At 37.1% G+C, this 16,203-nt stretch overlaps 1 protein-coding gene across 3 annotated transcripts; it reads right to left on the bottom strand.

Annotated features, from left to right (window-relative positions):
• Nucleotides 1-83: 83 nt before the first annotated feature.
• fybb (FYN binding protein b) lies at nucleotides 84-16,035 on the bottom strand. Of its 3 annotated transcripts, XM_044175224.1 has the most exons (19): nucleotides 15,740-16,035; nucleotides 11,756-12,761; nucleotides 8,795-8,930; nucleotides 8,614-8,687; nucleotides 8,127-8,149; nucleotides 7,826-7,875; nucleotides 6,959-7,091; nucleotides 6,114-6,273; nucleotides 5,858-5,978; nucleotides 4,762-4,781; nucleotides 4,559-4,631; nucleotides 4,299-4,385; nucleotides 3,834-3,874; nucleotides 2,938-3,016; nucleotides 2,668-2,767; nucleotides 2,147-2,309; nucleotides 1,996-2,029; nucleotides 1,864-1,895; nucleotides 84-1,737 (listed from the first exon to the last, which is right to left on the bottom strand). In XM_044175224.1, the coding sequence occupies exons 1-19, from the start codon at nucleotides 15,740-15,742 to the stop codon at nucleotides 1,715-1,717; spliced, it is 2,358 nt and encodes a 785-aa protein (XP_044031159.1). In that variant the 5' UTR covers nucleotides 15,743-16,035; the 3' UTR covers nucleotides 84-1,714. The 3 variants fall into 3 exon arrangements, 2 of the variants coding, with proteins under 2 accessions (XP_044031159.1, XP_044031160.1); XM_044175225.1 differs by lacking the exon at nucleotides 4,299-4,385 and having other exon boundaries at nucleotides 15,740-16,033; XR_006375601.1 differs by lacking the exons at nucleotides 84-1,737; nucleotides 1,864-1,895; nucleotides 1,996-2,029; nucleotides 2,147-2,309; nucleotides 2,668-2,767 and having other exon boundaries at nucleotides 4,282-4,385; nucleotides 15,740-16,033.
• Nucleotides 16,036-16,203: the final 168 nt, after the last annotated feature.

Genomic DNA, 16,203 nt, shown 5'->3' with positions numbered 1-16,203 from the left:
TGCATGTCATTTCTGGCTTCCACCTCAACTGTGGTACCACCTCACCTGAGTCAGTTTGTTAAAGTCATGGATACAAGTAGAGCTGCAACTGACAATCATTTTTATTATTGATTAATCTGCTGCTTCTTTTCTCACTTAATCAGTTAATTTTTCAATTCATAAAATGTCAGAAAATTGTACAAAAACAAATGTCCATCACAATTTCCCAGTTTCCTGTCCCCAGATGTCTTGTTTTGTCCGATCAGCAGTCCAAAACCAAAAAGAGATTCTGTTTACAATGTTATAAAACACGGAAAAGCCATGAAAAAGCAGAAAATACTCACATTTAAGAAGCTGCAAATATTTTGCCTTTGTGCTTGAAAAGTGACTCAAAAGAGGAACTGATTATCAAAATAGTTGCAGATAAATTTTTCAGTTGATCAACCAATCAATTAATCAATTAATCGTTTCAGCTCTACAAGAGAGTAGTTGTTGTAGTTCCCTTTCGCTGCCTAGATGATTCCCTTCTTGCACATAAACTGCACAGAGAAGGTCATAATGGAGGAGTTGCAGTTTCTTTGTTACTGATTTCTGGACTTGGGGGGAAAAAAGCCAGTTAAAATGGTGTTCATTTAGTGTATGATGTGTGCACTCATCATGCACCTGCACACACATAACTCAAGTCTCCAATCAACACACAGCAGTGTATTGTGCATGTTATTGTGAGATATACTTTTGGAACCGGAGCATTCTCTCTACAGCAGACATGCTCTTACTTGAACTACAGGACAAACTAAGATGTGTAGAGAAAAATCAAACACACATATTTTTTCCAAAATTGTATTATGTTATAATTGTATGTACATTTTAGAGGCACTTTGGCACTAAAACAGTTGCTAGCTTAGGAGCTGATAGAATTTCAGCTGGTTTTACAGATAGCAATGGAATATACAGTATCATATCATGAGCATTAATTAAAAATGAAATAGCAAGTATTGTTTACAACTTTCATTTAAATATATAGCATATAGCAAAACACAGTAGAAGCTAGGGCAAAACAATATGCAAAGAAAAAAAGCACATTGCGATTATTCTGACAGATATTGCGATTGCGATATGAGTCACAATTTTAGTGGGAATGGTAACTTTTGGATTTCATTTTCACTGAAAAAAATCTAAAAATGATGATGGGATTTTTGCTAGGGTCTGTACCAAAACAAGTATATTGCCTTACGTCTGGATTACATTACGTCTAATTTTGATAATATTTCAATTAATTGTTCAGCCCTAGTAGAAGCATACAAGTAAATACAGTGCTGTGGAGTTTCTAAAGGCAGTCCAAAAGAGGAATATATGAAGAAAACTTAAAAACAGAAATATGCAAATACTGTTGTTCTAACAAATGTTTCCCACTTTACCCTGATGTTGCAAGTAACATAACCACATTAAATAGTTTTGTTTTGTTATTTTTTGAAGAAACAAAATTTAAAAGAATGACATTGTTCATAGGGATTCAAGCTAACCTTGTTCCAGATCTCTGAATCATCGCCTACATGTCCAGTTTATTCAGCGATTCAAACATTGATGATGAATAATGAAATGAAAATTAAATGACAATTCAGTCTGATTATTAGGCTAACCAAAAGCAGCTCCCAATGTACATCATCACTAAACACAATAAATAACATTAACAATATCAGTGTAAAACAATAAACCCAGTGCAGGATGTTTTTTTTTAATCGTTGTCATAGATGCAATCTGAAAAGAAAATATAATATTAATTTAAAAGATTATTTATATTATTAATGGTGATTTAGGTCTGATTTATATATCTACAAATTATATATTTATATGAAATGCTGAAAGATAAACTGAAAAACATACCATCTCCAATATCATCGTAGATATCACCATCACTGTAAAGAGAAACAAAACGATCAGTACAGACAGCATATTGTTAAATCTCTCTTTCTTAGTCTGTGTGTGTATGAATGTGTGAATGTTTGTGGTGCTTACTCCATAACAATGTGGCTGGTCGAAACATAACCAACTGTAAAATACAGACAGACAGCTTTTAGATTTGGATGGTCCAATTTTGTGGTGCACAGAATGAAAAAGCAGTACATGTATTGATTCATTTTCTTAAAAACAAGCAGCAGATACTCACACTTGCCGTCTTCATTCCGACAGATCAGTTTGTTATCCACAGCTTTAACAATGACGTCCAGGTTTTCGCCTGCTTTGACCGGAAGCTCTTTCACACCCCACTTCTTATTAGTAAGTGTCGGGACAATGGTCACCTGGTACAGCACCTGTATCGCCCCTTCATACTGAAAGAGATGGAAAATTCGTCATTAATATTGAGTTTGTGACTATGAATACATTTAAATTTGACTTTCTTGATAGTGTGTTAGTTTTTCACGAATGAAAAGCAAGAGTCATTTAAGAACTTAACTTTTATATTGACTAGGATAATTATACTCAATGTTCTAATGAATTTGGAGTAAAATGATTGTGTTTATTTGTTGTTAAAGTATTAATATGTATTAGTATTATATTTAAGTTAGGGAGCAGCATGTTCTTTGGACTGTAGAGCTGTTTCAAGATTTTCAGCAGGTGTGATTATCCTGGTAACAGGAAGAGGACTGGATTGATAAACATGCTCAAAGACATAATAGAGAGACAAACTTTAAACTTTTTCCTGAAGTCCTTCTCCTCTTTCTCAAACTTTTTCTGCTTCTTTGGATCCATCTCTTCAGTCTTACTTTTGCCTTTCAGGACTGGAAGGCTGGAGAGCAAAAAAAAAGTAAAATATTTAATGATTCGTTGGTTACTTATTATTTTATGTCAACCAAAATAAGTCTTCTGAGTTGTGAAAATATACTTGAAATTATGGACCTAAATGTTTGGTGGTAATTATTGTAAGGTTATTTTGCTTTAAGACTGATGTAATTGTACCTGCTGAGGGGAGGAGCAGGAGGCAAATTTTGAGAGTCAACATCATCGTATATCTCCTCAAAAGCTGCTCCTGGCTGATCTGTAATAACACGTGAAAGAAGTCAGTGACACATTTTAATCAGACTACGTATTTAAAAAATCGATCGTCGGCTTTAAAGTGTAGGGCAAGTAGCATTTTGGCTTAAACGCTTACGTAAAAGGATATGCCCAGACCCATTTTGAAGTCATAAATGAATTTTAGACCAGTACAAACATTTCTTGTCAGATATGTTGAGGGAGTGTTATTTAAAGTGAGAATATGTAACTTTTGCTAAACACCAGCCACAGTGGCCACAAGTTACAATGACAGTATAATGGTAACAGTCAGCAAAGTGACTCAGTAATGGCAAATTTAAAAACAATATCTATCTACAGTTTGCTAACATTAGTTAACATGAGCCACTGTGAGCTACTGGTCATACCGGATTAAGTAAAGCTGTGTATTGAATTGATCGAGAGTGTGTTTTATTGCTTATGAACTTTTTATTTGTAAGAAGAAGAAAGTGTTTATATCATCTCTCAAAAGTTACATAGTCTTGCTTTAATATTGCCAACGAAGGACTTGTGTTTTGGGTAAATAAATGGTCAAAGGCCAGTTGCCAAGGGAAGGTGTACCTTGCTAAAAGGACACTTCCACATTAATTTATTGTACATTTAGAGTTTCCGATAGTCAGTCTTGAGTGCGAACCAGGACAGGTCTACTTTGTTTTTAGTAGAAAAGCCGAAAGAAAACCCAATGAAGGGCAAATATTGAGAAACAAGAATGAAAAGAGATACTTGTTTCAGTGTTGACACAAGTATCTCTTTTCATTAAATATCCATTCAAAACATGGTAGTATTATCACAGCGAGTGATACCTGAATTCCCGTCTGCAGTAAACTGGCTGGGTGGAGGCACTCTGAAAAATTATTAAAATGTTCTATAAATTAATAATCATATTCATGAATTACAACACTATATTTTAATTAATATATTTGTTAAAACATGCTTTTGACGGTGTTAGCAGATGGTGCCTTGATTTTCTGATTTAGTCAACAGTTATACATCAATTTCAGACATGCAAATGACTCGAAGATTAGCAAAGTCACAGATAATCAGACACACTGATTGTAATCAGAAACAACACTTAGATTTCAATTTGCAAATTAACATCCTTCAGTGTTATACAGGTGAAGTGGTTGATCTGATCTGGAAATCAACATTCAAAGGCAACTTCATCTGAGAGGAACCGTCATTGAAAGGGGAGTGACGGCGGAAAGATTAGGGATTAACAACAGTGGACAGTAGATCGGTGATCAGTCTTACTACTGAGTGTATTTTACACTTTAGTGCTGGCAGGACGTCTGTTCCGGTCAAACATCCATAGGAAGCCACGAGGCTTCATAAGAGAAGACCTGGGGTCCAGGAGACTAGAGAACCAACCAAGGATGAAAAGACCTGCATTTCTTTTTCTGTTTCAGTTTTGAATCTTTCCTGTGTATCCATTTCCATTTAGCATTCGAATTCAAGCATATTGCACTGAAACACTTATTCACCATTTACCCTTTTCTTGTAAAAAATAAATAAATAAATCAGTTCCCACCTGACTTCCAGGTTTGGATCAATAATATCATCATATATCTCTCCTCCATCTCCTGGTAGTGGGGGTAGGACAACTACAGGACAAAAGCAAATGCATAATGTAATTGGTGACATATTTTATCTCGGGAAAACAACCTTGACATTAACTGAATGCAAAGATTGTAACTGAATATAATGAAATTAATATTAAAATTTTAAGTGTACCTCCTGGTCCTTTGATCCCACTGTAGAGAGAGAAGAAATTTATATAAACATTAAAGAATTTAGTAAACTTTAATTTCTCACTATAGATTGGAGTAGTGTTACACAAGGTAAATAGGGTCCAAAAATAAAACTCCTATTTCTTTTTTTCCACTAACAATGTTACGTGATGATGGGGCATGAAAGTGAATTATAGATACATGCAAGTTGCAAATGGCTGAAATATTTTCAAAGAGCAATCAAATCAAATCATCACTGGTCCCAAAGAGTTGTCTAACATCATGGTGTAACATGGTATAACATCCTAAAACACAACTTTTAATTCTGCTCATAATTGCAGTAGGTAACTCGTTGGATTAGATCTACAATTTGGATCAGTTCAGTTTAAAGGAATTGTTGAAATGTTGAAATATACTTATTCGCTTTATTGCCATGAGTTAAATGAGAAGATCAATACTACTCTCACGTCTGTCTGAGTCAAGGAAGTCGTAAAACCACAAATTAATTTACGCACTTAAACAAATAAGATATATCGTGTTACTTATTGAGCTTTAGGGGGTTTTTTTTTACCTTTGGACAGAGACAAGCTAGATGTTTCCCTTCATTCACAGTCTTTCTGCTAAGATAGACTAACTGGCTGCTGGCTGTCGCTTCATATTGAACGGATAGATATGACAGTGGCATTGATCTAGTCATCTAACTCTCGGCAAGAAAGCAAATTGACATGGTTCCTAAAATGAAAAACTATTCCTTTAAGATTTTGGATCAAACCTGGAACAAAACACCCTACCACATTGCAGTATTCTAAATTGCAACATAGCTTTCTGAATATCAGAACTCATATTCATGGGTACTTTAGTACTGAGTGCCATTCGATATACCAAACTGACAGAAAAGATTTTTCAAGAACAAAGGTGAAATTTTTACTACTAATGTCTGTGTGACTGTGTTGCATAACATTCCTTTTGGCAGTTTATATTAAGAAAAAATACTTCTGGTACCAGTGGCTTTTCACTTGTCTCCATTCTTACAAAAGTGCAACTTGTGTGTGCAAATAACTGTTGTGGAGTTAGAATTTATAATTCAAAATTCCTGGTACCTGTTATCAGGAGAGGCCACATCGATGTCATCGTATACCTCAGGGTCGTATGCCGGCTGAGTCTTATGATTCTTCAGGGTGTCAAAGTCAATTTCCACTGAAGTGGTCTTCACATAACCAACTGTTAAAAACAAAGAACAAAGTGAAATATTGATATGATTTATTTTCCCTAATTGGGATTCTGAGAATAAATACAAGCACAGGCAAAAATAAGTGAAGAAAATGAGATCAGTGAGGGATAAAAATGTGTACTTACTGGCTCCATCCTGGGACCGTCCCAACCATTTTCCCTCTGGGTTGCCCTGGACACGGATGATGTCCAGGCTGTCTCCCTGCTTCAGAGCAAGGTCGGTCTTACTGCCTCGGTAATCCACACGAGCCTTCCCTTGGTGGATGACCTCCAGGGGGCCAACCAACTAACACACACAGCCATATATGCAAACGCACACAGACAAAAAAAACCCCAACAACAATAGATTATTACATTATTTTATGACGTGGTTTAAACAGAACAAGATATTTGTCACTTTTTTTGTAGAGCCACAAAGGACATGGATGTAACTCAAAACAAGAGCAGACAAAGTGTATTCATAAGGTAGGGCAGTTTGTGTGTTTGCATGTGCACATGAACTGTACATAATGGATATAACAGGTCTCTGAAAATAAATACATGTTAAAAGAAGAGTCTGATATTATGATAAATATACTTGCTCTCGCTTTTTTTGCCGAGAGTTAGATGAGAAGATCGATACCAGTCTCATGTCTGTCAAATGTTAAATATGAAGCTTGAGCCTTGCGTAAAGCCAACAGGTTTGTGTACAGATTAAACAAACAATATACAATGTGTTAATTAATGAGCTTTAGAAGTGTCGGTAGGTGGATTTTTGTTACCTTCGGACAGAGCCAGGCTAGCAGTTTTCCCATGCTTCCAGTCTTTATGCTAAGCTAAGCTAATCGCCTCCTGGCCTTAGCTTCATATATTAGCGTGCAGACATGAAAGTGGTATCAATCTTCACTCTTGGCAAATAAGCGAATTTCCCAAACTATTCCTTCAAAGTGTCATAGCAGGTTTAGCTGAGAGTTCCAGTCTTTTTTACTCACTTTGAATTTCTTTCTGGCATCTTGTTCCTTCTTCTCACGTTCCTTCTGCTCCTTCTTCTCAGCCTCCAGTCGTTTTTTCTCCTCCTTCTCGTCTTTCTCTTTCATCTTTTCTTGTTTTTGCTCAGCCGCTTCCCTTTTGAGAGCGAGACAGAGAGCACCAAAGAGTAAATTATAATATATATCATAGTATCTTAGCCTAAGCTAATTTGCAGCACATCACTAGACAGACTTTTCTAAAAATACTAAGCACAAACAATAAAAGAAAACACAAATTACAATAAAAGAGTTTTTCAAGTAGATAACATCCTGATGAAATACACCTAATCACCCCAAACAACATGCCTGATCTCCACTAAAAAACTGTTTCAACTTAACTTTCAAATTATCCCAGTGAGGACCCCTAATTGACTCCCTGAACAGACAAAGGCGTTCAAAAGAGAACGTTTATTTGCTTCTCTATTTTCATCAATTGAAAGTACATCCGAGTGAGAATGAATTACTTCTTGTAGTGTTGCTAAACAACCACCAGAGAGTAGTGTTAGTAAAGGTAGACACGAACACGGTTGAACTGGGATTAAAGCCAGCACTTAAGCGAGGGAGCTCAGAGCAGAAATACTTTGTTAAACATGTGCTTACAATATTAAAATCAGTGAAGAGTACATTGTAGAGGCACATTTAGTTTGTGCCTGGACTTTTCAGCTTTGGACATAAATATACATATTTAAATATGGAGTAAAGCACTCCACTAGACCATCCATACACAGATTACACAGATAATTTTGAATCTAAACTGGATTTAAAGACAGGGCAGAATCAGTGAGGTGTGGTGAAGTGTGAGATAAACAGGTTTAATGAACGTTATCTCACCATCGTTCATCAAGGTCCTCATACATCTCTCCATCATCATCATTTTCCTCCTGGGCCAGAGAAGACATGAATAATAATAGAAACAAAAAATAGCTACTGATTCAGTCAGTGACAATGGTGATTCAGTATCAGTCAGTTCACTTTGAAAATTTGTTTCGAAAGATTTGTTCGCACATGTACTGAACACCTCTAGTGTCTCTCTGAGCACACATTCATGTTCTTATCTGAGTGTGTGTGTGCGTCTGCATCTGCACATGTAAATCTGAACTTATGTAAGTCAAGTAATTCAGCATTTTCTCACCTTTGCCCTCTGACTCGGGTGACCTAAAGAGAAACAATGAATCAACATTACAAGAGTACTTGATCCTTTTTGAATAGCTACGATCATCATCATCTGACTCATACTTCAGATCTGTCTATTTTTAGTATTTTAGTAACCATCACTGAGAGTTGGTCAAACATTTAGTCTCTTGATTATTTGTGTTGAACTAAACTAAACTGTTGAGAAAACTATTGACAGAAACAAATTAAAGTTTTAGCCATATATTATATGAAAATAAGCAGAAGACACCCCCCCAAATTAGGTACAACGTTGGTAACAGTAAGACAGACTGTCCACTGCCAAGGTCTATTGACTAATATAGTTCCATTTATTTGTGGATCCTGATATGTAAATATGGTTCAGCATCACACAGTCTCCTCCGTCTTCCTGTGGTGCTAAAAACCAAACATTGCAACATGGCAGTCATGATGCATTACATTTGATCAAAAAGTGACTGTTACTGAACCTGTAGATGGTGGTAGAGGTGGAGGAGAGCTGGTGAATTTATCAACATCATCATAGAACTCATCTTCCTGGATCCTGAAAAGCACAGTCAGGATTTACCTTTTGTTAACTAGAGTATCCAGAAAACATGCAGTATATATCATTTGTAAGTGTGTTTGTGTGTGCATGAATGTGTGACTTACATGGTTCCAGGATGTCGTGGGGGCAGACTAGGAAGTGCAGTCTGAGAGGGTTGAGTCGCAGTCACATGGCTGCTGTGGTTACTGGTCTGAGAGGCCAGAGGAGTTGGCATGACGGATTTCTTAAAGGTGCCAGGACCTGTAACAAAAATACATGGTGTTAAAATAGAGAATTAAAGTGTCTTTAACAGTGCTCTATAATGACTGAACTAGTTTGGTTGCCCATGCAAAAAAGTCAGACAGGTCCCAACAAAAAATACAACAATGAAAAAAACTCCATTACAAATAAATGTCCTGCAATTCAAATCTTACTCATAAAGTAAGTAAGTCAGTGTTATATCTTACAGTATATTATTGATTACGATTGGTGATGCATTATTGTGTACGCAGCTTTTGCTATTGTAGTTGGCAAAGGTGGAGAATTTTAGCTACTTTATAATAATACTCATCAAAGGTTTTGTAAGTAAAATCGAAGCAGCACGCCTAGCCATAACAGTTTACCCATTAGTAAAAGGCCAATCACACTAATTATTCAGGGTAAAATAAGAAAAAGGATAGTATAGTGCATAATGATGAAAAAGAATGGGAGCACACATCACATCGAAACTCTGTTCATGGGTTGTTGAGATAACAGTATGGCTCCACAAACTATTGTTAAAGTTTACAGAAAAAAAAAACTCCAAATAATCAACCACATCAAAACAGTTATTTTTGGTTTTCTATCTTCCAGTATTTGCCCAGTCATCCTTCACCTCTGACCGTAATCAGTACAGTTCAGGTATGTGTCTAAAAACAGAGCCTCTCACTCAAAACTATCCCCGTCTGCTAGAACTTACTTCCTCATGTGGTGAAACCAACTCAGCTCACCAAGTCAGAGCACGAGGGGGAAGGAGAAAGGAGAAACTGGACAGGGAACTTGGCTGGGGCAAATAGAGGAACCAATGCGTTTCTGTGACTTTGGTCTCTTATCTGAAGCTCTGAATAACTGTACAGGAGCTTCTGTGTAACTTTCACTCATTTTGTACAGAATGTACACAATACAAATTCAGCTGCTGTATAAACACATCTTAAAATGGTAAGAATAAAATTAATTTTTAAGTTATCATGCACAAACAGAAGTTGTTTGCATTTCTGTCAGATAACCCTAAGCAAACTCAGCAACTGCTGGCAACACACTGCTACGCTAACGCCACTGAAACCACACAAAATTTTAAAGGAAGTCTTTCTCACACCTCTAAAATGTGTTTACAAAGCCTGTCCGAAGTGACACTGCTACTGATAAAGACGAAATGCACTTGACATAGCAAAATAAGAAAAAACACTTTTTTTTACACTGTCACAAGACCTTCAAACTGTTTGCCGCCCTCTGTCATTTAATCCGCTTGATAGCAAGCGCCTGGCTTAGTTTAGAGAGCGTGTTGATTAACTCAAATGTTGTTGCTTGTTTATTTGAAAAGAAACTATGCAGACATCTTTTGCATTGCTTGATTTGCTGTATTTGTTGCATGCTGATTGGGAGCAGGGGACCAATGACATATCATACCAAGTGGCAAACAAATGATGTAAATCCACCCAGATATAGTTACTATTATTAGTATTCCTGCCTGTGGCTGACTGCCAGAATTTCTCTCCTAAAACTCCACTTTTCAGTTTTACCCTCCATAGTCCAGCTGTTCATAGCAATTAAAGTCATTTGTTCAACACATTTCCTTCTTAATGGTTGTAAGTTAGATAGGAAGAATATTTATACTATTAAAAGCAATAAAATGTATACTTAAATATTTTTCTTTAAAACGTTATATGATTTTCATTCCATTTGGGAAAGCTATTGTGTTTAATTAGTTAGTACGTTAGTTAAACTTTATTTATTCAGGTCTATATCTCTTTTGCAGCAGAGACCTGAGACATATCCAATAGATCACAGCAGGATTAGTCAGAAACCTACAGTGTAGCCATGATTTTAGAAATACTGATGTCATGAGTATTTCCATATTTCCCCATGCAGTGCAACCCTAACCAGACATTTTTGATTAGGAACCAACTGTAAGTCTTTCTTATCTTTTTTTCACATTTTACATATTCGGTTAACTGTAAAAAAAAAATGTTTTTTCTCTGAACATTTTGTCTCCTTACATGAAGGTCAAAATGCTGTTTCAAAGAATTCTCCACACCTGCAGCAATATAATTCTGGTGAAGGGATACATCCCTTTATATCATTTTCCTAAAACAGTCAAGTGTAGGAATATTGACTATAAAACAAAGCAGAATCTGCCTTAAAGATCATAAGAATCAGAATCAGCTGTTGCATGTTGTTAAATCCTCTGAATTCCCAGAAACAAAACTGAGGACATGTCCTCGGTGTCCTCAATGGCACCTAGACATCACAAATGACATATTGACACCACCACTGCAAGAGGATTTAATGTCTCTAACTTCAAATGTGTTGCAGTTCGTTCTAGTAACGAGACTCCTGCAGTTCGGAGATCAGTTAATTCTTTAGATTCAAATCTTCTTTAGATTCAAATCTGTTCAATTCAACAAGGAACCCCCAAAATGACTTTGTGAAGAGTGCCTGAAATTAGTCGGATAAATAAGCAAAGGGCCACCTTTAACAGAGCTCTTTATAGCCTGCAAAAGTAAAACAAGAAACTTTCTGCTAAATCTAAATTAAGAATGCTTGCTTGAGTTTATCTGGGGCACTAATTGTGTTATCACACATCTTTGAGACCCTGAGTGTTAAGGCGTTATTATTTTGGTGGTGTCTGTGACTACACTTTAAAAGACAAGCAACTTTGTAATGCATTACACCATTCTGATGGTTGATTTAATTTGTGTAAATGCTGATATATATATATATTTATTCACTGGATTGGTGGTGAAATCTTATCCTACTCAGTTCATATGTCTTTGGTGTCACTAATAAACAACAAAACAACAAACACAACTAATCCAAGTCCAACTTACCATCATCAGAGGCCTCAGCAACTCTTTTAAAGTTCTCCAGGTTGACCTTGGGGGGTCGGTTGGGCTTGGCAGGAGCTGGGCCCAAAGCTAAACTGTTGGGGAGGGGGTTAAGCTTCGGGCCAGAAGTGGCATCACCGTTAACGCTGCTGGTCTGAGGAGTCTTTGGCGGCTTCTTCAAGCTAGGTTTTTTATTGGCTGGAGGTTTCGGAGGTAAGATGGAGTTAGTAGCATTGAGGGGAGGTTTGTTGACTCCGTCTGCTTTCACGCCACTATCTGACTGCTCAGTCTTATCCTTCTCCTTGTTGAAGATGTTCTGAGATGTCTTGAAGTTGGAGGGGGGCTTAAAAGTGGCGTTTGCCGGAGGTGGAGGTTTGTTCGTGGTGTCCGCGTTAGCTCCTATAATCTCTTCATTTTGCTGACGTAATTTTATAATGCTGCTGCTCGGTTTTTGTTGTAAAGGAGGCATTTTGGGAGGTGTGGAGCCGGTTACACCCCCACCACTGTCTTCTTTCACCCAGCTGGGCTTGGAGCTGACTGCTGGAGAGAGTTTAGTAGGAAAGGCAGGTTTGGACTCGGACAGGGTGGAGCTGAGAGGGGGCTTTTTGAGAGGGGGCTTCTGTACTGGGCCTTTAGCTTCAAGAGCCTGTGAAAGAGGTGACTTCAAGGGTGTCTGCTGTTTATTAACAATAAAAGGTTTGCTGTTGGTGTCATCCTCGGGGTTTGCAAACCTGCTAGCCAGGGCTTTAGTTTTGTTTGGTTCATGTGCCTCTGTGTCACTTTTAGTTGATACTGTACTTTTCAGGAAAGTGGATTTAAGAGGAACATTTATCGCACCGCCTGAGAGGCTCTCCAAGACAGGTTTCTTGGTCTGTATGGTCGTGCTGGAGGAGAGGGTGGGTTGCAGGGGTTGTTTGGTACGTCCAGCCGGTGTGGAAGAAGTCTCGTCAGTGCTCGCCCCACTCGCTTGGAAGCGAGCCATCATGGCCTTTACATCAGATTTGTTTTGCTGGAAATAATGTAAGAGGATCAGAAGGAGAGTTAAAAACCAGAATACAAAACCAGAATTAAAAATAAAATTAGGATGTGCTGTGCATGCTAATATATAATGACTTCAGCAAACAAAAGGCCTGAAACAGAAACTGCTGAACAAAGCAAAAGAGGAATAAAAGAAAATAACATGCACACTTCATTAAACTGACATAAAATTTCACATGCAAACAGAAAGTTGCAAAACTTTAAAAAATACCTTATTTCCTAGCAAGCCATTTCTTTCTCTGATGTCCAGACTTTTTATCCAATCAGTTCAACTCCCACTCTCTCTGTGGTTACTTATTTAACTAATCTGTTTTTTCTCTTTTCTCAAGGTCACTCACAAATCGCTCATATATGCAGTACAAACCATGTCACACATGTAACAACTTCACACACGGCTGTGGCTCAGGAGGTACAGGTCGTCCATTAATCACAGGGTTTGTGGTTCAGTCATGTTGAAATGTCCTTAAGAAAAAGACACTGAACCCCAAATTACTTCTAGTGACCTTGCATGGCAGCCATTGGTGTGTGAATGTGTGTATGTCACCATCACTCTGTTTTTAACTGTAAAATGTTTCAACCACCCTGGCACCCTGTTTATGCCAAATTAGCCTCTATCATATCTAATCTATTTATCCTGTTGTTCTCTTTGGTTTTAACAGGAAAGTAATACTCTCACCACTTACAAGACTGCATAAAACAGGAGCTCCCCATAATACTCTTGTAAACGTGACAGAAATTATTGGGTTTCATCACTTAATAAGCTCTGCAATAAAAGTACTCGAAGCGCCATTAGCAACCAAAAGTAAACATCCTGTATTCTAACTAACAGAATCCCATTAATTTATCAAATTAAAAGCTATTTTCTATGATATGGAAACTATTGCAATTATTTGGGTAATGTAGCCTATGAAGATTAGAACCAAATTCAGATAGATAAATGTTGCGACACTTCAAAGCAATATTTTAATTCTACAGAACTATAAAATAGAAAAAGTCAGGAGTGAAAACATTTACTACTGAGCCATCAATTAACATAGGTATTCATTGCAGGTAAGGGGCATAAAAAAGAGCTTTATTACAGGCTGTATTGACTACCTGGCTTATCTTTTTTATAGACACATTGGTTAATTATATACCTTTTGCACATTCTCCAGTGTAGGTAAACAAAGCCTTAGCAACAAAATGGTTTATAGTGTATTGCAGTTTATTACACTGAAAAGAAGTCTATAGAACAAAGTATGTAGTATAGCTTTGGCCTATAGTCCTATGAGCACCCAGTGGTGTGCAGAATGACCAAATGTTACATCCAAAATGTGCCCAAAATAGCAGGTTTGGTGTTTCACAAAGTGTCACAGTGGCCTGACTAAGTAGCAGCCACACCTATTTTAATGAGGCTGGTTTGACTGGAGTCACAGACACCATACCAGGAAGGAAGAGATAAGAGCTTGAGGACACACTGCCACTGCCACTGCTATTCTTACAGCAGAACCGTAAAAACGAGGGGAAACTTTACAACGGAAAGTACAAATGTACTGTATGAAGCAGTATTGTAACAGCAAACCATGCAGTTGCCAGTAAAGAAAAGAGTGTGTTATTATAACTAGAATGATTTCATTATGACGTTTGTGAGCGATGGAAAAGCCTGTATAGCCTGACATCACATACAGCCCATCTCTGTGGGCTTAAATCAGTATAAATAAGTTGAATATCGAGATTCTCGAAACACTGCTTCAGTTTGAGCTACCCAGAAGCTATTTATTTTGTCATAGTTTAGCAAAATATGTTATAGCATACTGTGCATTTGAATGGACAATGGAGAAGTTTATAATGTTGGAGGAGATCTTGGCATAACAAAGTGTTAACACTATGCCTGACATGTGGCTAAATATGAAATCAGGGGTAAAGAAAAGAGGAAAGTTCCCCCATCATGCTTCTGTTTCTCAACCACAATAAACAAAAAAATACCCAATATGTTCTGTACCAGTTGCAATTACTACTTCTCTAAATGTCTGTGCAGTTGCAATTTTGTAAAAACCTACAAATTCTGTCAAATCCTGGAAGCACCTCTCAGAAAAACGCAACTCAACAGAACCACAAACTACAGCCATACAGTGAAATGACCATGACGTTTAATTAACACCTCTTTATAACAGTTTTTTTTTTTAAATGGAACATTATAACCTTCATAAAGGTTGGATTTGTTGCAGGGCTGTTGTTTTAGACTACATTTGTGGTTTCAGCTAGGTGTACCTAATTAAGGTTTAGATGAGTTTACCCTGCAAACAATCCACTGTTTTAGTGCAGCCACTGACGTGTGTATAGTTGCCCTGTATCTGCAAATAAAAATAAAAATGCTGTTGTCTATGCAGTTATTAAGCACAAGTAGATTTCAAGTCCAATGACTTGCTGAGAAATGTATGAGATCTTCTGGTCAAAATAAAGAGGAACCATGATTTCTGTTTCCAGCGTGATGAAAAGTAGAGGCCAAAGTTGTCTTGCTCAATCTAGTCGACATAAAACCTAAAAAAAAACTACCTTAATGGTGACTATTCCTGTTTTTACACAATATATGTGAAGAAATGTGACAAAAATACCTTGAACATCAAACATAAAATTAAATATTAGGATATATATTATATATATTATACTATATTAGGATAACTAAAAGCCCACAAATTGCTAAAGTGACTTTCTAGTCCAAGTTCTGTTGAATGCAAGGGTGCAATTTAAATATAACAGCTTTTCCTCTCTAATCATACATGCAGTAACATGCTCAAACAAATGGCATAGTCAAACATGTGTACAAGAATGAATGGGGGTGTTGTTATAAAAAGTACTCAGAATAAGCATTCATAATAAGTAAGTAATAAGTCTTGTCCTTCCAGAGTAATTCTAATGTCTAGAAAGTGATTTTTAAATAGTTTTAGTTGACAGTTAAGTTGTACTTACCATTTTGAGGACAACAATCCCAGGCACCTCTGCTATGTCCGAATGGTTGGTGTATAAAGTGGTGGAGTGTGTTTGTTCAGTGTATCTGAGTGAGTTTCTGTTGCTGTCGAAGAGAGAAAGGTACCGAGAGGTAGTGCATGACAAAGAGTGTGACAAAGCATCGAGTGTGTGAGTCTGTGTGTTTGTATGTGGGGGAGGATGTATACTCCAGTTCTGTTGGTGATATAAGCAGGCTACTTGACTACTTCCTCTCTTAGTAGTATGTGTTTTGGGTGAGTGTGAGTCTCACAGCCTCTGTTATCTGTGTGTTTTCATCTCATGGATTTGCCTATCCCTGGCAAAACTCCCAGCAGTTTCCCTCTGCGCTCAACAAATGATGCTCACCCACTCTGTGGCAGATCAACAGAAAAAACATGGCGACTTCCTTAGCAACCCTATTAAACACTGTAAATGTGATAAAGTGA

The sequence above is a fragment of the Siniperca chuatsi genome, linkage group LG18 (genome assembly GCF_020085105.1).
Source record: "Siniperca chuatsi isolate FFG_IHB_CAS linkage group LG18, ASM2008510v1, whole genome shotgun sequence".
Classification (NCBI taxonomy): domain Eukaryota; kingdom Metazoa; phylum Chordata; class Actinopteri; order Centrarchiformes; family Sinipercidae; genus Siniperca; species Siniperca chuatsi.
Note: the sequence above shows the minus strand (reverse complement) of the source record. Positions and strands in the feature narration are given on the sequence as shown.